The sequence below is a fragment of the Lepidochelys kempii genome, chromosome 1 (genome assembly GCF_965140285.1).
Source record: "Lepidochelys kempii isolate rLepKem1 chromosome 1, rLepKem1.hap1, whole genome shotgun sequence".
In the NCBI taxonomy this organism is placed as follows: Eukaryota; Metazoa; Chordata; order Testudines; family Cheloniidae; genus Lepidochelys; species Lepidochelys kempii.
The window spans coordinates 152418879-152443554 of record NC_136380.1 but is presented as its reverse complement, the minus strand read 5'-3'; the positions used below and the strand labels follow the sequence as shown (position 1 = coordinate 152443554).

Genomic DNA, 24676 nt, shown 5'->3' with positions numbered 1-24676 from the left:
CTATTAATACTCAACAGCGTTATCATCTCTAAATGGGCACCGATACAGTAACTCCAGTCCCTGCCAGGAGGAAAACCTGATCACAGGAGATCCTGGGATAACAACAAAAAGGTGACGGAAGGAAAACTGAACTGAATTGACATTTTCACCCACATAAACAAAATGTCACTAGCCTGCTTAATAAATCTTCAGGGGTCTGTTGGAGTTCCCTTCATGCTAGACACGACACATGAGGGACACCTTTGCTTGGTTCATCCCGTCATATCATGTTTTGAATAACTGCACTGAAAACCCCTTTTGCCACATTGGAGACTTTTATAAGAGCTGCTGCTGAACTGAGGAACAAAATTCTTGACTGTGACAGCTCATGTCCCTCTAGTAACTTAAGTTAGAATACAGATTCATGAGACCAGTGTTGTATTCAGACTGAACATATCCTATTTGGAGAGTTTAATACCCCTTAATAAGAAAAACACTTTGATGACTTATCTGTGAATGTAAGACTAAAATACTCTGCCACCCCAAAGAAAATTAAATATTTTAGGAACAGCAAGGAGGTGACCGGTGTGTACTGAAAACCCCTGGATTTTAGTTCAGTGATGACTCCATTATCTTGACGTGTTTGTGAAAAGCTCAGATCAAAGAATAATGTTTAAGGTTCTCTCCCAACCACCTCCCCTCTCCCCACTGCTTATATAAAGACCTGACTCAGTACTATTAGGAAAGAAAGCTAAAATTATTCTGTGTCAACTGTGTTCTAGTGTCACTGTTGGGTTTGGATTCTCAGACCTCCCAACTTTCAAACTTGCAATACAAAATAACCAGAATGTGGAACACTTGGGTTTTGTTGAACGTTGCACCATAACTGAAAGATTGTAATGGATTTTAAACTATAAAACCTGTTCTTTAGGATGTTTTCTCACTATAGGAATTAAAAATAAAAGTTGTTCAAAAAAAAAAAGCTAGAGAAACAAATTCCATAATGTGTAACCATAAGAACACCTATGTGCATCATCAACCGGATTTGAAACAAGGACTTTCAGACACGCAACACAGACCTCTGCTACTTGAGCATATTTTCTCCTTTACTTCTGTTTGGGTCAACTGCTAGAGGGGAATGTGACAAAACAAAAAAAATTCGTTTACAAAACTATTTGCTAGACAGTGATGAAACACTGAGAATCAGGATTTGTTGATTCTGTTCCTGGCTCTGGGAATATGTCTACATGGAGTCAGAAGGTGTAATTTCCAGCTTGAGAAGACATACCAATGCTAGCTCTAATCAAGCTAGTGTGCTAAAAACAGAAGCACAGTCACTGTGGTGCAGGCAAGCAAGAGGGCCCAAACATGCACCTAGGCAGGGCCGTCTTTGGTGTGGGAGGTGCAGGCCCTGGACAAATCATCCTCCACCGGCTTGGGAGCCTTGCTCTGCATCAGCGACAGTTGTGGGGCCAGCTGCACTGCAGCACCCCTTACACTCCTAGTTCCTGCATCTACGTCTTCCGGGACCAAGCACGCCGGCCAATCACACTGGCCTGCAGGGCCCCCCAAAGCACAGGGCCTGGAGCGGTCGCCCTGATTGATCCTACCCAAGGGACAGCTCTGCACCGAGGGTCTTGGATAAGATCGTGCTCAGGCGGCTAAACTGTCCCACTGCTCACACAACAATGGCTACACTTCTGTTTTAGCATGCTACCTCGAATAGAGCTCACAGGAGTATGTCGACTCAAGGCAGAAATTACACGTACCAGCACCAGTGTAGACATACCCTAGGAAGGGAGGTAGTCCTGCAGTTATTACCAACGTGTTAGCCAAGCACATAGATTGCTGTTCATTCAGTCTGAAAGGGCAGCGTGGCTAAGTAAATGAGATTTAGGTCTCCATTTTGAAGACCTTGGTTCTTTTACCATTTATGCTAGAAGTGACCTTCCGCAGCCTCGTACTGAATTGTCAAATACCCATGTATCTTTGTTGGGGTGGGGTAAGCCAGTGGAAGAAGGGAGCTCATGACATTCTGGCTCTCAGACCAGTGCACCTTTCCCTAAACCGAAGGGGGGTGGAGTGAGAGTATATTCACATTCTTTTCTTCCTTCCCTTTTGTTGAATACTGTTTGGTTTGGCAAGGTTGCTGAAAGAGGAGGCCAATTTATCCAAAAACGGCAATAGAGAAAAATCCAGGACATTGTTGATGTTTGAAGAAGCTGTTTAAGATTTTTTTATGATGATGATTTGAACATAAGAAAGGCCATATTGGGTCAGACGAAAGGTCCATCCAGCCCAGTATCCTGTCTACTGACAGTGGCCAAGGCCAGGTGTCCCACAGGGAGTGAACCTAACAGGTAACGATCTAGTGATCTCTCTCCTGCCATCCATCTCCACCCTCTGACAAACAGAGGCTAGGGACACATTCCTTACCCATCCTGGCTAATAGCCATTAATAGAATTAACCTCCATGAATTTATGCAGTTCTCTTTTAAACCCTGTTATAGTTCTAGCCTTCACAACCTCCTCAGGCAAGGAGTTCCACAGGTTGACTGTGAGCTGAGTGAAGAAGAACTTCCTTTTATTTGTTTTAAACCTGCTACCCATTAATTTCATTTGGTGGCCCCTAGTTCTTATATTATGGGAACAAGTAAATAACTTTTCCTTATTCACTTTCTCCACACCACTCATGATTTTATATACCTCTATCATATCCCCCCTTAGTCTCCTCTTTTCCAAGCTGAAAAGTCCTAGCCTCTTTAATCTCTCCTCATATGGGACCCGTTCCAAACCCCTAATCATTTCAGTTGCCCTTTTCTGAACCTTTTCTAATGCCAGTATATCTTTTTTGAGATGAGGGGACTGCATCTGTACACAGTATTCAAGATGTGGGCGTATCATAGATTTATATAAGGGCAATAAGATATTCTCCGTCTTATTCTCTATCCCTTTTTTAACGATTCCTAACATCCTGTTTGCTTTTTTGAGTGCCGCTGCACACTACATGGACGTCTTCAAAGAACTATCCATGATGACTCCAAGATCTTTCTCCTGATTAGTTGTAGCTAAATTAGCCCCCATCATATTGTATGTATTGTTGGGGTTATTTTTTCCAGTGTGCATTACTTTTCATTTATCCACATTAAATTTCATTTGCCATTTTGTTGCCCAATCACTTAGTTTTGTGCGATCTTTTTGAAGTTCTTCACAGTGTGCTTTGGTCTTAACTATCTTGAGCAGTTTAGTATCATCTGCAAACTCTGCCACCTCACAGTTTACCCCTTTCTCCAGATCATTTATGAATAAGTTGAATAGGATTGGTCCCAGGACCGACCCTTGGGGAACACCGCTAGTTACCCTTCTCCATTCTGAAAATTTAGCATTTATTCCTACCCTTTGTTCCCTGTCTTTTAAGCAGTTCTCAATCCATGAAAGGATCTTCCCTCTTATCCCATGACAACTTAATTTACATAAGAGCCTTTGGTGAGGGACCTTGTCAAAGGCTTTCTGGAAATCTAAGTACACTATGTCCACTGGATCGCCCTTGTCCACATGTTTGTTGACCCCCCTCAAAGAACTCTAATAGATTAGTAAGACATGATCTCCCTTTACAGAAACCATGTTGACTTTTGCCCAACAATTTATATTCTTCTATGTGTCTGACAATTTTATTCTTTACTATTGTTTCAACTAATTTGCCCGGTACTGTCGTTAGACTTACCGGTCTGTAATTGCCAGGATCACATCTAGAGCACTTCTTAAATATTGGCGTTACATTAGCTATCTTCCAATCACTGGGTACAGAAGTTGATTTAAAGGACTGGTTACAAACCATAGTTAATAGTTCCACAATTTCACATTTGAGTTCTTTCAGAACTCTTGGGTGAATGCCATCTGGTCCCGGTGACTTGTTACTGTTAAGTTTCTCAATTAATTCCAAAACCTCCTCTAGTAACACTTCAATCTGTGACAATTCCTCAGATTTGTCACCTACAAAAGACGGCTCAGATTTGGGAATCACCCTAACATCTGAAGACTGAAGCAAATAATTCATGTAGTTTCTCTGCGATGACTTTATCGTCTTTAAGTGCTCCTTTTGTATCTCGATCCTCCAAGGGCCCCACTGGTTGTTTAGCAGGCTTCCTGCTTCTGATGTATATCTGACTATCTATAGAGATTCTATGGAACATGTGGATTCATTTAAGATTTTTATTTCATTTGATTCTACATTTTCTTTCACATATAGTGCCACTCCCCCTTCCCCCGCACGACCTGTTCTGTCCTTCCGATATATTTTGTACCCCAGAATGACTGTGTCCCAATCCACCCCACAATGATTGTGTCCTCACTCCACCAGGTTTCTGTGATGCCTATTATATCAATATCCTCCTTTAACATGAGGCACTCTAGTTCACCCATCTTATTATTTAGACTTCTAGCATTTGTGTACAAGCACTTTAAAAACTTGTCACTGTTTATTTGTCTGCCCTTTTCTGACGTGTCAGCCTCTTTATGTGAATGTTTCTCATCTGATCTGGCCCATACTTTATCCTCTTCCATCCCCTCCTCCTAACTAAAACCTAGAGAATCTCTATCAATAGACTCTCCTCTAAGAGAAGTCTCTGTCTGATCCATGTGCGCCTCTGCAGCAATCACCCTCCCCCGTCTCTTAGTTTAAAAACTGCTCTTTGCAATTCCAAGCAGATGTATAGGATGGTTAAGAGAGACTTTGATGCTATTTTTAACAATTAGTATTTAACTCTTTAAATTAACAGAGTATACATAATAAATGTACCTTATGTATGTGGCATTGTTACTTTTTTAATCTGATGAGATATGAAGAAGATACTATACTGTAAGCATCAACATGAGCTGCTCCCTAGTCATTCCAGACACCACTATCTCAATTAATTCAACCTTTCCTGTAGGCAGTGAGGTAATTCAGTCATCCAGGGTCCCTCCTGAACACACAGACATGTAAAGAGGTGCCTTTAGTAGCTCTATTGATAGAAATTTGGATGGTGAGGCTGAGATGATGGAAGAGGTGAAAATTGCCATGCTGCATCAACACTGATTGAAGAAATCCTGAATCTTGCCTAGGGCCGAGGCCACTACGTGATGTTTAGACCCACTTACAACCCACCAGAGCATTCCTAATGCCCATGGCCTGCTTCAACACAATGTACGAATGGCCAATTCATTAGCATTTTGTTGTCATGTTTACATCATTTTAGTTTACATAAGTGTATAAATAGACAATACTGTACATAAAAACAACTTGTCTAAATACATATAAAACAAGCTGAATTTAAAATATAAATCAATACAGATGACTTTAAATCTTATTAAAATATGTAAAATTTGTTTGGCCCACACAAAGTTGTGCTCAGGTTCATGTGGCCCTCCTGTGTAATAAGGTTGGGCACCGTTATTTTAGATGACGCCCAAAGGGGAAAGTACTTTTGAAGGTTCTGATGAGTACCTGTAAGTTTGCCCCCCCCCCTCTCTCTCTCTAAGGGTATGTCTACCCTGCAGGTGAAGGTGAAATTGCAGCCCAGCAGGCATACTCATGCCAGCTTTAACCTGGCCAGAACAGCTAGCTATAGCAGTGTAGACATGCCATCATGGGCTAGAAACCAGACCAGAAGTCTGCTCGAGGTTCTGGACACGTACTCTGGTTACTAGCTTGTGCTGCCACACCTACACTACCTTTGCCACCCACGATTAAAGATAGCACAGGTATGCCTACTCATGCTACAATCACACCCTAACTTGCACTGTAGACATAGCCTACGGCTACATCTACACTACGAGCTCAGGGTGTAATTCCCACATTAGCTCTGACTGAGCTAGTACAAGTATAAATGGTAGTGTAGCCACAGAAGCACGGGTTACAGCAGAACAGGGACAGTTTAGCCATGCTGAGCACATATCCATCAGTTTCAGGCAGATTTGTACTTGGCCTGGCTAATCCATGCCTCTACAGCCACTATCCCTGTGACCACAACTACCCTGCTACTTATACCCATAATAGCTCGATGGGAGTTAGTGCGAGTATATGTACTTACAAGCAGGGGAATTACACGCCTAGCTCGTAGGCCTAGACATAGCCGAAGCTTTTGTACCATGCTCACTGCGGCGTATCTGAATACCCACTGCAAAGTCTATTCTGCCTGCTTTGCAAAACACATACTACAGAAGGGAATTTTAATGAACTGGGTGATCTAATTGCTGTTCTGTCTTTGCATCGTACCAATGCTAAGCAGTAAGACAGATTCTTGAAAGCAAAGCTCTCTGTCACCCCAAACCTTCCAGTTAAGCAGAAAAAAAATACAGGTACAAAACAAAAAAGAAACAGCAAAGAGCCCACATCTGTTTTAATAAAACTTCAAGGCACAAATCTTGGCTGTGTACCAAAGATCCAATTACCTAAAGGAAACTTTTGGATTCTAGACAAGAGTTGACTTTAAGGTTGGCCTGGCTAATGAGATCTGTTCAGAGTGGATAAAGGCAGATTGGGAGAGTTCAGGGAGATTGTAAACATCAATCTTTCACCTCCTGAAGTACAATTAATAATTATAGTCAATAAATCAAAAGCCAGGAGGGAAATAAGTTGCTTATTTAAATAACAGGACTCATCTGTAATACATCAATTATGATTATGTTCTTTTCACCTAATACCATTCACAATGAACTTGTCATAATGCTGCCAAGGAGATGAATATTCAAGCTGCTGTTCATTTAATTGGCTTGGAAGTTTTGTATTTGAAAAAGCTACCATTTATGTTTATTCCTGGAAGAATATAAATATTGTTGCGGTTTTTTCCCCATCATCTGGGACCAGATTTTCAATAGAACTTAGGTCTTATTTCACACACCAAATTAAGTGGCCAGATCTTAAAATCTATGAACGTTGAAGGCCAGAAGAAACCATTATGATCATTCAGTTTGAACTCTTGCATAACACAGGCCCAAGAACCTCACACAATAATTTCTACATGAAGTCCATAATTTCTGATTCAGCTATAGCATATCTTTTAGAAAGACATCCAGTCGTGACTTAAAGACCTCAAGTGAAGGACAATCCACTATGTACCCTGGTAGGTTGTTCTAATGATTAATTACCCTTGCTGGTAAAAATTTGCACCTTCTTTCTATTCTGAATTTGTCTAATTTCAGCTCCCAACCACTGGATTTCATTATGCGTTTTTCTGTTTACAATGGAGTAAAAAGTGGTGCTGCTCTGCAGTGCCATCTTCAGGGCCCCGGCTGGTACTGCAGGACCTCCCACCTGAGTCTGCAAGGGTCTGCGGCCTATAGCCTGTGCTGTAACTCTGCATCAGTCTCTAAACAGTCATGTTACATAACAGCAACTCAGGATTTGGCTGTCTGTGCCTTAAGACAGAGAGGAGGAAAAAAAGAATCTGAAATGCAAGTACTTATTTGCAGTGCTCAGAATCATAGAATATCAGGGTTGGAAGGGACCTCAGGAGGTCATCTAGTCCAACCCCCTGCTCAAAGTAGGACCAACACCAACTAAATCATCCCAGCCAGGGCTTTGTTAAACCTGGCCTTAAAAACCTCTAAGGGTGGAGATTCCATCACCTCCCTACATAACCCATTCCAGTGCTTCACCACCCTCCGAGTGAAATAGTGTTTCCTAATATCCAACCTAGACCTCCCCCACTGCAACTTGAGACCATTGCTCCTTGTTCTGTCATCTGCCACCACTGAGAACAGCTGAGCTCCGTCCTCTTTGGAACCCCCCTTTAGGTAGTTGAAGGCTGCTATCAAATCCCCCCTCACTCTTCTCTTCTGCAGACTAAACAGGCCCAGTTCCCTCAGCCTCTCGTCATAAGTCATGTGCCCCAGCCCCCCAGACATTTTTGTTGCCCTCCGCTCGACTCTCTCCAATTTGTCACCATCCTTTCTGTAGTGGGGGGACCAAAACTGGACAAAATACTCCAGATGTGGTCCCCCCCAGCGCTGAATAGAGGGGAATAATCACTTCCCTCGATCTGCTGGCAATGCTCCTACTAATGCAGCCCAATATGTCATTAGCCTTCTTGGCAACAAGGGCAGACTGCTGACTCATATCCAGCTTCTTGTCCACTGTAATCTCCAGGTCCTTTTCTGCAGAACTGCTGCTTAACCAGTCAGTCCCCAGCCTGTAGCAGTGCATGGGATTCTTCCGTCCTAAGTGCAGGACTCTGCACTTGTCCTTGTTGAATCTCATCAGATTTCTTTTGGCCCAATCCTCCAATTTGTCTAGGTCACTCTGGACCCTATCCCTACCCTCCAGCATATCTACCTCTCTACCCAGCTTAGTGTCATCCGCGAACTTGCTGAGGGTGCAATCCCTCCCATCATCCAGATCATTAATAAGATGTTGAACAAAACCGGCCTCAGGACCGACCCCTGGGGTACTCCACTGCCAACTAGACGTCGAGCCATTGATCACTACCTGCTGAGCCTGACAATCTAGCCAGCTTTCTATCCACCTTATAGTTCCTAGGTCAAGGCCCTGACCTGGGCTTGGGTTAACCCTGAGGAGCTATTCCTCTGTCCCAGTCTCACCCAGCTCTGCCCCTGACCAAAAGCAGGCATTCCTTCTTTAACTGGCCTTCTGGTTCTTCACTGGTGAATATTTCTCTTGGCCCTTCTAGGCCTCTGGAAGACTGTTGTGTTGGTCACCTGGTCTGAGTGGATTTTCCTTGGGCAACAAGTGTCAAGGTGCTGATGCTTCCAGCAGGATTCAGAGACGGTCTGAGAGACCCCCATCCCAATCAGATGCTGAAGTCTTTTAGCAATCTGGCAGCAGGTTCTCAATTGGAGCAATGTGTCATAGGCCCCTGAGATACGACAATTTACAGCAGTTGATTATGTGCCCCCTTACCCTTATTGTGAGGGCTGAGCGCTACAAAATCAAGTGGTTTCTCACTGCTTGTTTGGAATTACCATCACAGTACACCAGGGGGCTGTAGGCCTTGCCCAGCACCATCAAACAGCCAGAAAAAGTCACTGCTTAACAAAAAATTAATAATAATTTTTAAAAGTACTTTCACACATACTCTGTTCATTCTGTTGCCTTTTTATGGAACGAGTCTTGCGGTATATTAAGAAAACATGTTACAGAGCAGTGGGATCAATTGCTCTCATTAGCTAATGAGGACAGAACAAGCAGTAAGGAGCAGCACAGAAAATTTACTTACAGTTGCATAACTGTTCTTGTTATTAATAGAACAAACTCCTCTGGGAGACTATGGAATTCCCATCACTTCACATATTCAAAGCTATGTGTAACACTGATCTATTACAGATGGCTCAGGGATAATTAAATTATTTTTTCCATGGTATGAGGGATGGATTTGACCCCACTAGGCCAACCCACGTGATTTAAGGATACCAGCATAAGAGTTGGCAGCAGACCATTCTTAGTGAAAGCCCTGGACACTGGAATTAGTTCCACCCTTTGCCCACCAGAGTTAATGTTGGTGAGCACGGTGTATTTCCACTTGTGGGAAGTAAGGAAAACAAACCCATCCAAGTTTCAGAGTAACAGCCGTGTTAGTCTGTATTCGCAAAAAGAAAAGGCGTACTTGTGGCACCTTAGAGACTAACCAATTTATCTGAGCATGAGCTTTCGTGAGCTACAGCTCACTTCATCGGATGCATACTGTGGAAACTGCAGAAGACATTATATACACACAGAGACCATGAAACAATACCTCCTCCCGCCCCACTCTCCTGCTGGTAATAGCTTATCTAAAGTGATCATCAAGTTGGGCCATTTCCAGCACAAATCCAGGTTTTCTCACCCTCCGCGCCCCCTCCCCCCCCAAACTCACTCTCCTGCTGGTAATAGCCCATCCAAAGTGACCACTCTCTTTAAAATGTGTATGATAATAAAGGTGGGCCATTTCCAGCACAAATCCAGGTTTTGTCACCCCCCACCTCCCTCCAAAAACCACACACACAAACTCACTCTCCTGCTGGTAATAGCTTATCCAAAGTGATCACTCTCCTCACAATGTGTATGAAAATCAAGGTGGGCCATTTCCAGCACAAATACAGGTTTTCTCACCCCCCAACCCCCATGCACACACAAACTCACTCTCCTGCTGGTAATAGCTCATCCAAAGTGACCACTCTCCCTACAATGTGCATGATAATCAAGGTGGGCCATTTCCAGCACAAATCCAGGTTTTCCCACACACTCCCCCCCCCACCCCCAAACACACACACACAAACTCACTCTCCTGCTGGCAATAGCCCATCCAAACCGACCACTCTCCTTACAATGTGCATGATAATCAAGGTGGGCCACATGGCCCCACAGTATGCCAACATTTTTATGGCTGATTTAGAACAACGTTTCCTCAGCTCTCGTCCCCTAACGCCCCTACTCTACTTGCGCTATATTGATGACATCTTCATCATCTGGACCCACGGAAAAGAAGCCCTTGAGGAATTCCACCATGAAATTCAGCCATAAAAATGTTGGCATACTGTGGGGCCATGCGGGTACCCATAGCAGTGCCGCTGATCTGAAGGTATACATTGTCCCCAAATGTAAAATAGTTATGGGTAAGGACAAAGTCGTGAGGAATTCCACCATGATTTCAACAATTTCCATCCCACCATCAACCTCAGCCTGGTCCAGTCCACACAAGAGATCCACTTCCTGGACACTACAGTGCTAATAAACAATGGTCACATAAACACCACCCTATACCGGAAACCTACTGACCGCTATTCCTACCTACATGCCTCCAGCTTTTGCCCTGACCACACCACACGATCCATCGTCTACGGCCGAGCTCTGCGATGCGGCCGCGTTTGCTCCGGCCCCTCGGACGGAGACAGACACCTACAAGATCTCTGTCAAGCATTCTTGCAACTATAGTGCCCACCTGCGGAAGTGAAGAAACAGATTGATAGAGCCAGAGGAGTTCCCAGAGGTCGCCTACTGCAGGACAGGCCTAGCAAAGAGAATAGCGGAAAGCCGCTGGCCGTCACCTTCAGCCCCCAACTAAATCCCCTCCGGCACATTATTGGGGATCTGCGGCCTGTCCTGAGGGATGACCCAACACTCTCACAAATCTTGGGAGACAGGCCAGTCCTTGCCTGCAGGCGGTCCCCCGGTCTGAAGCAAATGCTCACCAACAACCACATACCACGCAACAGAGCCACTGACCCAGGAACCTATCCTTGCGGCAGAGCCCGTTGCCAACTGTGCCCACGTGTCTATTGGGGGGACACCATCAAAGGGCCTAGTGACATCGGCCACACTATCGGAGGCTCGTTCGCCTGCACATCCACCAATGTGATGTATGCCATCATGTGCCGGCGGTGCCCCTCTGCCATGTGCATTGGTCGAGCTGGACGGTCTCTACGTGGGGGAAAGGGGGGACACAAGTTGGATGTCAAGAATTATAGCATTCATAGACCAGTCGGAGGGCACTTCAGTCTCTCTGGTCACGCAATCACAGACATGAAGGTCGCTATTTTACAACAAAAAAACTTCAAATCCAGACTCCAGCGAGAAACTGCTGAATTGGAATTCATTTGCAAATTGGATACTATTAATTTAGGCTTAAATAGAGACTGGGAATGGCTAAGTCATTATGCAGGGTAGCCTATTTCCCCTTGTTTTTTTCTCCCCCCCCCCCCGACGTTCTGGTTAAACTTGGATTTATGCTGGAAATGGCCCACCTTGATTATCATGCACATTGTAAGGAGAGTGGTCCGTTTGGATGGGCTATTGCCAGCAGGAGAGTGAGTTTGTGTGTGGAGGGGGGAGGGGTGTGAAAACCTGGATTTGTGCTGGAAATGACCCACCTTGATTATCATGCACATTGTAGGGAGAGTGGTCGCTTTGGATAAGCTATTACCAGCAGGAGAGTGAGTTTTTGTGTGTGTGTTTTTTTTAAAAAAACAAGGGGGTGGGGGAGTGAGAAAACCTGTATTTGTGCTGGAAATGGCCCACCTTGATTTTCATACACATTGTGAGGACAGTGGTCACTTTGGATAAGCTATTTCCAGCAGGAGAGTGAGTTTGTGTGTGTGGTTTTTGGAGGGGGGTGGGGGGGTGAGAAAACCTGGATTTGTGCTGGAAATGGCCCACCTTGATTATCATACACATTTTAAAGAGAGTGGTCACTTTGGATGGGCTATTAGCAGCAGGAGAGTGAGTTTGTGGGGGGGGGGGGTGGAGGGTGAGAAAACCTGGATTTGTGCTGGAAATGGCCCAACTTGATGATCACTTTAGATAAGCTATTACCAGCAGGAGGGTGGGGTGGGAGGAGGTATTGTTTCATGGTCTCTGTATATATATAAAGTCTGCTGCAGTTTCCACGGTATGCATCTGATGAAGTGAGCTGTAGCTCACGAAAGCTCATGCTCAAATAAATTGGTTAGTCTCTAAGGTGCCACAAGTACTCCTTTTCTTTTTGCGAAACCCATCCAAGTGTTCAAGTGCTACTGTATATATGTTTTGAGTTGCTAAACAATATTGGAAATTTCCATTTGAGCATTAAGTGAAATTACACTATTTTTCAATCCACATCATAAGATTTCTAGGCAGGTGAAACAATCAACACTGAGTGAAAACAATTTGCATCCTCCATAATTTATCAAATAAGAAAAGTAGTAGATATCAGCTGGCCAAATTCTGGCTTTATTTTTGCACATTACAAAATCTGCATTCAAAATATGGGCATCACGTTATTTATACTCAACTGTATTACTATTTGTAAATGGGCAATAACTGAGGCCTCTTGCACCAGAAAAACTGATCAAGGAATTCAGTTAGATATAATCAGAATAATTATGGAAAGACTATGGAAGTGAACCATTTTAAGAGCTCATCTGACATTTTGCCCAAGTTAGATATTGCTGTCAGCTTTATGCTTGACTGACTACAGGCTCTGTTTTGCAAGGTGCTGAGCAGAGCTCGCCAAAATAATTGACCAAAAAGGACAAAATTTTCCTGAAAAATGTTGACTTTTTCAACCAGCTCTAGTAGTGCTGAGCACTCAAGAGTGCAAAGGGCTACACAGGACTGTTCAGCGCCTTTCTGGATCAAGCTCTGAGCTATCATCAGACTTCGCTGTCCCTTACCTGTCAGAACAGGGAGTTGACCTGATACTGCGTAAACTTTGGGCATCAGCGTCCGAACTGCTGCTTCTTCCACCTTCAGCTTTCACATTGGCAATTTCTCCTTTGGTCACTGCCCTGATGGCCTTCCTGAGGAGCATAAATTAAAAAAAATAAAACAGGGTGAAAATGTAAAGCACACAACAGTTAAACCAATGTTGCTTTTGTGAGATCTTTCCTGTTAGAAAAGAGAGAAGGCAATGGCTCTGATAGCACCATGCTGTGCTTCTAGTGGATGTGTTTTGAGTATTGCTGAGGTCAAAAATGGAAGAGGCAGTCACAGGTTTAGAAAAAGGCTCACCTATCTCTCTCACTCACATAAATAATAATAGTGCCATGTATATTACAGTAGCACTCAAAGCATGCCAGGAGTTGTACCAACACATAAGACGATACAGAGCCAGCCCCAAAGAGCTTAAGAACTAAAAAGGAAAAAAAAACAGAGGCAGAAAGGGGCATGATTAAGGCCCTACTCGAACAGCAGGATGATTGTCAAATAATTGCGGCTGAGTTGCGGACAAGACATGGAAAATTCCGGAAAAGTAATAATAGACCTATATTAATTGCAGTAATTTGGAAAAGTCAGAGAAGACCTATTTGTTAAAGAAAAAATTGCTGGAACTATATAAACACTCAAGTATTACATTATGCCTTCTAATTTTTTTTGATAACCATACATTTTGCTGCAACTATATTACAATCTTTAATGTACAGGGCTGACAGCGGGAGCACAGCCAGGCTCCTGCTGTCATCCCCGGGCGGCTGATAAAATTGCAGTGGATGCCTAATATTGTGGGATCTTCAATTCTTGCAATATTGTGAATTAAATAGGGCCTTAGGTATGACATTCAATCAATGTGGTCAGAGTGACAACCTCAGCTAGTAGTAGTTCTGATGGCACGTTAGTTAGTTTGGTTTCCTTTTTATTTGTTGGGGGTGTAATAGGTGGGTAATGAGATAAGAAAGGAGAGAAGCAAGAAGGGATAAGTTTGCGAGAATGAGAGAAGAATGGGACGATGGCATAAAGTAAAGCAGACAGAAAAGGAGGAGATGATGAAAAGGGGAAGTGGAAGAGTCCTGTGTTGTGACTGGAGCAGAGTTTTATCATTCCCTACCCCCTCCAAGAGCCCAAGTAAAGATGTCTGGGTGATGTCAGGAATCTGAGGGTCTGAAGCTGGCTCCCGCTGTGGGCTGCTAAGGCACCTTAGTTAAATTTACTGACGGAGACTATACATTATATATTAGCTGTGTTGCAATAACAGATGTAATTGTTTCCATGGCTTTTCAAAAAGCTGTGTAAAATGACTCTTGGCAATTGTAGGAAGTGCTTTGCTCTGATCTTCCAGTTATAAGATCAATCTCCCATAATCAGTGACAGAAATATACTGCAGAACTGTTTATCACAGAGGGTGACTTCTTGGTAAGCTAATACTCCTTTTTTCCCCTCTTCTGGCCCTCTTAGATAGCTGCTAGATGCACACTCAGCAAACTGACAGACAGGCCGAGCGTCTTCAAGGAGAAAAGACTGTCCAAGATAAAAGGAATCTCAGAGCTTCTGGAGGTAAGCTACTGTTGACAGCAGATGGAGAATCACTTCCATTTGGCAGCATAGCACTTCCTTGTAGAGAGCTTCCTGCTGCTAAGGATGGACTGTACCTGTTCAGAGCACAACCTCTCTCTAAGCACCAGATGGAGTGGGTGGGTTTGGATGGTTGGTTCTGCCCCCTGTTCTGAGACAGTAAGTTCAGGAACAGGTACATACATATGAATGGGCGAAAGGCCACCAAATTCTCTTGGCCACCAAGGTGCCACCAGGATTATTGTTGCCTTGTCTTCCTTTGACCTTCTTGAAGACATGGGATAATAGATATATATTAGCGGACCTGACCACTGTACCAGAAAGGCATTCTCCTGGAGTTACGCCTATGGGTACTCAGGAGCTGTAGGCATTTCTAGTTTGCTTGGGTTGTAAAGAGGTCCCGCAATGGGAAACCCCACTGCCAGAAAATGTACTGCATCACAGAAGAATGGAGCTCCCACTTGTAATCCTGGTGGAAATACCTGCTTAGGTTGTCTGCTAAGGTGTCCATTCCTTCCAGGAGGTGTGCTGCTAAGGAGGTTATCCAATGCCAGATCCACCAGTTCCAGAGCATGACTGCTTCCATGCCGAGGGGCAGACTTTGTTTCTTCCTGTTTGTTTATACAAAATACAGTAGTCATGTTGTCTGACATCATTTAGACATGTGTGGACTGGATGAAGGGTAGGAACCTCTTGTATGCTTCATGCACTCCTGAGAAGTCTGATGCATAGTTTGGATTCTTGCAGAGTCCAGGATCCCTGAGCAATATAGTCCTCCAGGTGCACTCCCCAGCCCAGAAGAGAAGCATCCGTTATGAGTGTCTTTGTGGGTGGTGATGGGGGGAACATAGGAAACCCTATGAAAACAGTCTCTTTCGTTTCCCACAAAGTGAGAGATGTGAGGATGTTTGGAGGAAGTGAAACTCCTTTGTCCAGGGCAGCTGTGCTTGGCAGCCTCGATTGTCCATAACCATGCCAGGAGGCACCAGAAGTGGAGCCTCACAAAGGATGTCACTTAGGTGCAGGCAGCCACGTGACCTAGAGGGACCATGTCGGACAGGACTGCCATCTGGGAGCTGAGTCAGAGCTGGGTGATGATGTCCCTCATCATGTGGACTCCGTCCAGTGGTAAGTATGCTTTGGGTATGTAAGTATGCTCTAGATTTCACTAAGAAGCCGAAGGGGAAAACTCTGTAGTGAAAGTGATCGTGGTGCACCGTAAAGCGCGGGCCTCGCTTGTGAGCTGGATGAATGTCTATATGAAAATATGCATCCTCCAAATCAAGGGCCACAAGTCAGTCACCTTCATTTAGGGATGGGATTATTGAGGCCAAGGTGCTCATCCTGAATTTTGAATGACGTATAAAGACATCAGTTTGTCTGAGGTCCAGGATTGGTCTCCAGACCTTCTTCCTTTTGGGTACAAGGAAATATCTTGAACAACAACCCTTGTCCCTATGTTGAGAAGGCATAAACTCTACTGCCCACAGCGGAATTAAAGAGTTCACCTCCTGTTTAAGATACCTCTTGTGAAGAGGGCTGGGGAGGGGCATTTTGGAGAAGGAGTAGAAAAGAGTTCTATGGTGAGGCCTATCAAGATTTTCTCTAGGACCCCTCTGTCCAATGTGATATGGTGCCACTTTGGAAGGGAATGGGACAGGCATCCCATCAAAATACCTTTTCCACGGGAGGCTGGGATTGAAGAGAGGAAAGTAGTGGTGCACTGTGACTGCCATGCTGTACATGTGTCACTTCCTAGGGAGCTCAAAGGCCCTTTGATCATAGATGGGCTGAGAGCCAGGGTCTATGAGTTCCTCCTGTGCACCAGGATATATATCCCTAAGAAGTGGAGAGCTGCACAAGACTCTTCAAGGGAATGAAGTGCCTCATCTTTCCCTCGCTGAACAGGTTGTTACCCTTGAAGAGGAGATCTTTTACTGTTGTCTGGACCTCCTTGGGGAAACCTGAGGATTGCAGCCAGGAGGCCTACCTCATCATGACCAATGTTGTCATATCTGCTGCATCAAGCAACGCTTGCAGGGACAATCTATCAACCAATTTCCCCTTCTCAAGGCCTGCCTGGAATTGGAGACCACACTCCTATAGCAGCTTATTAGCTAACTCCAACAGCTTGGACATCAATACTTGGTAATTCACTATATGAAATAAAAAGCTAGATGATGAAAAATTCTTTCTGCCAAAGAGATCCAGCCTCTTGGCATCCTTGACTGAAGGGGTGGACCTAGGCTGGTGCAGCATGCTGCCTTCCATGACAGTCTGGACCATGAAAGAGTTCGGATTTGGGTGAGAGAACAAATATTCTGCCTCTTTGATGGAACAAAGAAATTTTTGTCTGCCCTTTTTGGGAGAGTGGCACAAGTGGCTGGAGTGTACCCCACTACCTTAGCAGCTGCCAATATGGCGTCATTACCAGGAAATGCCACCTTGTCCGGAGAATGTCCAGGAGCTTATGAGTTGGATCTTGGACCTCCTCTAGGGGGATCTCACCGGTTTCTGCAATCTTCCTTATGAGGTCTTGTTACTGTCTATAGTCATCTAGTGGCAAGAGTTAGGCTGGTGCCACTCCCTCATCTGGAGAGGAGGAAGAAGAAAGTGCTATCGGTGGATGCAGCGGTACCAGCTGGTCCTCTTCCTCAAAACACTCCTGGGGGGACTCAGGCTCGTGGCTTGAAGGTAACCTCTGTTAAAAGCATTGCCCAGTCTGGGACTCTAAAGTAAGGATGCCCGAAGCCTCAGTATGGCTCCTGGCAGGGGATCGTACGGATGGGGGACAGTCCCGTGGGGGATACCACTTGTCCCTATACCAATAATGTGCTCAGTAAGAATGTGGAGGCATTCAGGGGGCTCTGAAAGCCCTGTCAGGGCTCATCTCATGCCTCAGGACCATGGGTGGAACCACTGGCCCCAATTCTTGTTCGTCAGTGGAGCTGGGCAACTCCTGTTCCCCTAATGGAGCTGATGGCACCATTTTGCCCTGTGATGTTGTGGCTGGTGGAACGAACCAGCAGCTGGTGTACTGAAGGTGTTGGAGCCTCTACACCATGGCTGGTATTCAGAGCCAGCAAAGGCCGTGCCACCATTGTACGGTTGTCCCTGGGCACTACGGGGTCTGAAAGGATCAGTCACTCTGGATTGGTGTAGATCAGAAGGTCGTCAAGAAAGGGATATGCAGGTCTAACGGGTGGAGAGTGTGAGGGTCTCTGATTTCTGGGTGGATCCCCCCCATGCAGTTTTGTGCAAGGCGTCTTCTTGCAGCGTAGTGCAGAAGGTGAATGGTCTCTTCTCTCTTTCGGTGGTGCAGGGATCAGTCACACCCCTTGTGTTGATGGTTTCAAAGCACTCAGCTCTCAGTACCATCGGTGCCACATGCTTCCCGTGATCTATAGACACACTCACACCTGGGTGTGGAGTCTCACTTGGTACCGAGGGTAGGGGAGAAGCAGTCCTCTTCTTAAAGGACTTGTGAGGCAATTTATCCCTCTTCTTACGGGGGTGTTAATCCTTACCCGTCTCATGCCTCCACTTAGATAATGTCAGGCACTGCGGTTCTCAAACCCAGGCCCATGGGGTTGCCAAACAAAAGCCTTACTCTCCGTGCCACCATGCTGCAAGCTGAGATGAGGGAACCACAACTAATGCCCCACCACCAGAGACTACATCCACTGACTCAGCAAGGTCAGATGACTAGCAACAGACTGCTGATTGCACACCACCAGGCATAAAGCTGCCTGTTCCTGTCCCACCTCTTGTCTGAGCAATTAGTTGCTAGGCCTGCTTGTGCCCAGACCCCTGAGACCAATTTCCTGCCTCCTTGCCTGATTACTGGTCCTCGTTCCTGTTCCATTAAGTACTCGCAGAGTCAGAACTCCCGCAACTGTCTGGTCCGAGGGGGAAAGAAATGGCAGATTGCACACTTGGAGGAATGTCTGTTTCCTGAGACAGTACAGGCAGCTCTTGTGAAGGTCACTGATTGGGAAGACCTGGCAGCAGGCCAGACAGAGCTAAAAGCCTGGAACCATGGGCATACTAAGAGCCCCAAATGGTAGGAAACCCCCAAGCTTCAAACTATCTACTAACACTAACAGCTAACTAGTAGGGCTGTCAAGTGATTAAAAAATTAATCACTAATAATTGCATGATTAAAACAATTAATCACACTGTTAATAAAAGAATATCATTTATTTAAATATTTTTGGATCTTTTCTACATTTTCAAATATACCGATTTCAATTACAACACAGAATACAAAGTGTACAGTGCTCACTTTATATTTATTTTTTATTACAAATATTTGTGCTGTAAAAATATTTTTCAATTCACCTCATACAAGTACTGGAAATTCACCTCATATAAGTACTGTAATTCAATCTCTTTATCATGAAAGTTGAATTTACAGATGTAGAATTATGTACAAAAAATAACAGCACTCAAAAATAAAACAATGTAAAACTTTAGAGCCTACAAGTCCACTGAGTCCTACTTCTTGTTCAGCCAATCACTCAGACAAACAAGTTTGTTTACATTTGCGGGGGATAACGTTGCCTGCTTCTAGTTTACAATGTCACCTGAAAGTGAGAACAGGCGTTCACATGGCATTGTTGTAGCTGGCATCACAAGATATTTACATGCCAGATGTGCTAAAGATTCATATGTCCCTTCATGCTTCAACCACCATTCCAGAGGACATGCCTCCATGCTGATGACAGGTTCTGCTCGATAACGATCCAAAGCAGTGTGGACCGACGCATGTTCATTTTCATTATCTGAGTCAGATGCCACCAGCAGAAGGTTGATTTTCCTTTTTGGTGGTTTGGGTTCTGTAGTTTCCGCATCAGAGAGTTGCTCTTTTAAGACTTCTGAAAGCATGCTTCACACTTCGTCCCTCTCAGATTTTGGAAGGCATTTCAGATTCTTAAACCTTGGGTCATGTGCTATAGCTATCTTTAGAAAGCTCGCATTGATATCTTTTTTATGTTTTGTCAAATCTGCAGTTAAAGTGTTCTTAAAACGAACAACATGCTGGATCATCATCTGAAACTGCTAGAACATGAAATACATGGCAGAACGCGGGTAAAACACAGAGCAGGAGACGTGCTATTCTCCCTCCAAGGAGTTCAGTCACAAATTTAACGAACCCATTATTTTTTTAACGAGCAGCATCAGCATGGACGCATGTCCTCCGGAAAGGTGGCCGAAGCACGAAGTGGCCCTACGAATGTTTAGCATATCTGGCATGTGAATACCTTGCAACGCCAGCTACAAAATTGCCATGCAAACGTCTGTTCTCACTTTCAGGTGCCATTGTAAATAAGAAGCGGGCAGCATTATGTCCTGTAAATGTAAACAAACTTGTTTGTGTTAGTGATTGGCTGAACAAGAAGTAGAATTGAGTGGACTTGCAGGATCTAAAGTTTTGCATTGTTTTGTTTCTGAGTGCATTTATGTAACAAAAAATATCTACATTTGTAAGTTGCACTTTCACGATAAAGATTCCATTACGGTACTTGTATGAGGTGAATTGAAAAATACTATTTCTTTTGTTTATAATTTTTACAGTCCAAATATATGTAATACAAATAATAATATAAAGTAAGCACTGTACACTTTGTATTCTGCATTGTAATTGAAATCAATATATTTGAAAATGTAGAAATATATCCCAAAATATTTAATAAATTTAAATTGGTATTCTGTTGTTTAGCAGTGCAATTAAAACTGTGATTAATCAGGATTAATGTTTTAAATCACGATTAATTTTGTTGAGTTAATTGCATGAGTTAACTGCAATTAATCGACAGTCCTACTAACTAGCTAAGATAAAAATATGTACAAGAGAAACAAAACAGTTCATGTGGGAACGCTAGCAAAAGCAGTGGGCACTGGAGGGCTCGGTCTCAGACCATGAGCGGTAGAAATGAAATGGGGAGGTGGTTGGTTCACACCACCCCTTATCCTCTTGGTTTAGAGTACAAGGAGGTGTAAGGCACAGCCATGGACTAACAGACACTGCTGTTGAAAAATCTTTCAGCCTTAAGCACATGGAGTGAATGCGCACCCACAGAGAATATACAAAGGGACCAGCACTTAAAGAATAATACTGTGTGCCATACTGGTCACCCCATCTCAAAGAGGATATGACAGAACTAGAGGGGTTCAGAGAAGGATGAGAAGAATGATTAGCGAAATCAACCTAGAAATACTCTCATATGGAGACTGAAAAGATTGGGATTGTTTATCCTAGAAAGGAGATGTATAAGAGGGAGTATTATAAAGGTATACAAAATAACAAAAACGTGGCCTAGAGAAAGTAGACTGGGAGCTTCTATTCTCCTTGTCTCCTAACACAAGAACAAGGGGACATTCAATTAAATAATAAGTAAGCAAATTCACAACTGATCAAAGAAAATACTTCTTTGTAATTAGGCTGTGGAACTCATTGCCATAGGAAGCTGTTGAAGCCAAGAATTCAGCAAGATTCAAAAATGAATTGGATATTTACATGGATAACAAGAATGTCCAGAGTTATGAAGATTAATGATAAAATGTTGGAGGAATTATTAATAATTTTATATATTATTATTATTGCAGACTACCTTGTGTCCTGGAATCAGCCAAACTCTAAGTATTAGAGACCACGATAAGGCCTAATATGAGGGACAGATAACCCAAAAGCTGTCTAGTGAAGGTTTCTTACACTTTGCTCTTGAGTTCCTGCACTGGGCCAAAGTCAGTGACAGGATACCAGATTCTGCAAAGCTTGGGTCTGACCCAATATGACAATTCCCATGTTTTCCTAACTTTCTCTGCAATAAATCTTTCCCCTTTGGAGATGATTTGTCACTTGAAATACTGACATTTTAACCATAGCAGATTTTCCCATTTGGGGGTGAATTGCAATAAAAAGGGAAGATAAGAAACAGGCATAAATCAGTTCTCTAAACATTTAGTTATTGTGCTACTAAGTGTTCACAACAAAGATGGTAAATGCTCCACTCCACTAAGGAGGCCGATTTTCAAGATACCTTCACCATGGCTATTATCTGCATGAACTGTAATTAAATGCAATTTTTAGTGCCACCGATTCCTTAGGCTGTTTCCCCTTCATCTGCATAGGAGTACTCAGAAGCCACAGCTGCTTCTTTTATCCAACGTTAATGAGGAAAAATCAAGTGAAGTTTCGGATTGATTGTCAGAGGTCCAGTTCACTCCTCTATTCCCTTGACCATCACAGCCCTCATAATTTACATACTCTATATGCTGTAGATGCACCTGCATAGCAATTCAGTCAGTAGTAATTAGCAAACTCTTAACCAAGAGCTTTTCCTATGAAGAGTAACTATAGGATCTATAAAAAGAAAAGGAGTACTTGTGGCACCTTAGAGACTAACCAATTTATTTGAGCATGAGCTTTCGTGAGCTGCTCACGAAAGCTCATGCTCAAATAAATTGGTTAGTCTCTAAGGTGCCACAAGTACTCCTTTTCTTTTTGCGAATACAGACTAACACGGCTGTTACTCTGAAACCTATAGGATCTATGTTCCCTGTCAAAATTTGCTCAATTTACCAATAAAAAGTTGTTTTTCTAATTGCAAGCCTGGATAACTCAGCCCACGATCTGAAAGTTAAGCTGAGTTCTGTCCTCCCCATGCATCAATGCCAATTTATGCCCCAATAACAACTATTCAACCTCACCGCACATGTATCGCTCATTCTTTACAAACATGAGGGAATGTTCTGGAAACAACGAGGTTGCACAGGTGTCACAGAGGCCATCATATACCCAAGCACCATTTTTATTTACTGAAGAGGCTTCATGAAAAGAGAACATAGCTTTCAGATCACATGGGGGATGGGGGGGGGTCACAGAGCTGGAAGTTAGGGGAAAAACATCATTTTCCTTGTGAACTGAGCTAATTTTATGCGGAAGCCACTCAGAGGAAACAAACATGGAGCTTCAAGGTGCCATTTTTACAGCCATTTTTCAGAGTAGAAGCACACTTAGAAACACTTCAAATTCGAAGTGTTAATCTCTTACCAGGAGGAAAAATCCAATAGTCGCCATTGTCTTTTGCTGCTACCTTGTAGCAAAAGGTAATTATAGCTGCATTTCCTAGGAGACTGCAGTCTAATTATAGCAATTGTTTCAAAGCAGATTGTTTCTAACCCTGGGAGATTTTGGTGTGATCTGCAATACTGGAGACACAGAGAGAAAGAGAGAGAGGGAGACTGGAGAGACTCAAAAGAAAATCTGCTCAGAGGTGCTGTACTCTGAATGATCAGTTTCCAAAGTTCAAGACTTTACCCTATCTTTCTGGGTCCACTGAATATTGATTTCTGCCCACTTGTGGAGGAAGCTGGGGTATCTTGCATTTGCTCTGCATTCTCCTGGGTGTGATCTTTGGCTTGCCCTCCTTCTTTCTTACCAGAAACAGTATCTGAAGGAGAAAAAAAATATTTGGGGAAATAAAGACAACATATGCCAAGTGTGCATCTGATATAGATAGAATATTGTTTTTAAATGAATAAAAAAACCTGTTCAGACTATCACAAAGCCATTTTTGCATAGCTCAGTTTCTTTTTTAAATAAGAAAGCATCACAAAAGTAACCAGTTTTAGTTTAGTTATTTTAGAACTTTGATGCAGGTGGGTTGTTGTTGGTTTCTTTGTTTGTTTTGTTTTTCAACATTTTCCTTTGAATTATGCCCCCAACTTTGTTGCTAATTAATAAATTAAATAAATTTAGCGATGGAGGAACATGGAAAAAATACACCTTGCAGTTTATAGCTCTTCCTGTGTTAAGTGAGAGAGCACATTCTCTGCATTAAAAATGTTTTCAACTGGGAGGAAAATGTGGACAAAATGCTTTGGACATTACCTTTTCTTCTCATAATATATCTAACAAAAATATAAATACACAAATACAGTAATATAAACAAAATATACATCTCGATATCTTGCATAAAATAAAGGCAGAAAACCAAGAATGCTAGTCATGTGCCAATGGATAATTCTTGAGGTGGCACACATACCAGAAAGGTCAAAATTTTGCCAAGTAGAATATCAGAATTCATAGTAATTTTCTTTTAATAGCAGCCAGCCCTCCTTCTTCCTAAATACACTTAGTCACTGTAACTTAGCTGCTGAATATGATAAACACTACCTGGAAAACACAGGCTGTACTTAGATGGTGGCATGTGGGTGAAGTGTTAAAATAGTTCATCTGAGAGGAGGGACCTTTGTATTCAGAAATAACTCCTACTCCTTAAACTGGTGACGGTGTAGTGGAGGTGAGACATGCATGCAGCTCTGAGGAATGTAATATGTGCTATCCCCTGTTGGATCAATGAAGCAGACCACATTATCCACGTGTAAACATGTATGTGCATGTGCAATGGGTATCTAGGTGATGGGAAAGTTAAGATGTTGCCTCAGAATAAAGAGGTACAAAGAAGCTGGTATACAGCCTGTGATCTAGCACTTAGCGAGTCTTCCCCCACACAGAATAAGAAAAAAAAAGTTTAGTACAGTAGAGAATTACAATTTGAGTTCCATGGGGGGGAAAAGAAGTGGCAAAGATGGAAAAATCATGGAGCAGGTCTACACGGAATCAATCCTGAAGCACTTAGAGGAGAGGAAAGTGATCAGGAACAGTCAGCATGGATTCACCAAGGGCAAGTCATGCCTGCCTAATCTAATTGCCTTCTATGATGAGATAACTGGCTCTGTGAATGAGGGGAAAGCAGCGGACGTGTTATTCCTTGACTTTAGCAAAGCTTTTGACACGGTCTCCCACAGTATTCTTGCCAGTAAGTTAAAGAAATATGGGCTGGATGAATGGACTATAAGATGGATAGAAAGCTGGCTAGATCTTCAGGCTCAATGGGTAGTGATCAATGGCTCCATGTCTAGTTGGCAGCTGGTATCAAAGGGAGTGCC

The 24676-nt window shown here is 43.4% G+C and overlaps 1 protein-coding gene across 3 annotated transcripts in view; it reads right to left on the bottom strand.

Moving 5' to 3' along the window:
* SYTL5 (synaptotagmin like 5) overlaps positions 1-24676 on the bottom strand; it is a 187181-nt gene that overhangs the window by 48537 nt on the left and 113968 nt on the right. For all 3 annotated transcript variants that reach the window (XM_073358234.2, XM_073358241.2, XM_073358250.2), the window contains exons 5-6: positions 23043-23175; positions 13105-13230 (exon numbers count right to left, since the gene is read on the bottom strand). In XM_073358234.2, coding sequence (XP_073214335.2) covers positions 13105-13230; positions 23043-23175 — 259 coding nt within the window. The remainder of the gene's footprint in view (positions 1-13104; positions 13231-23042; positions 23176-24676) is intronic.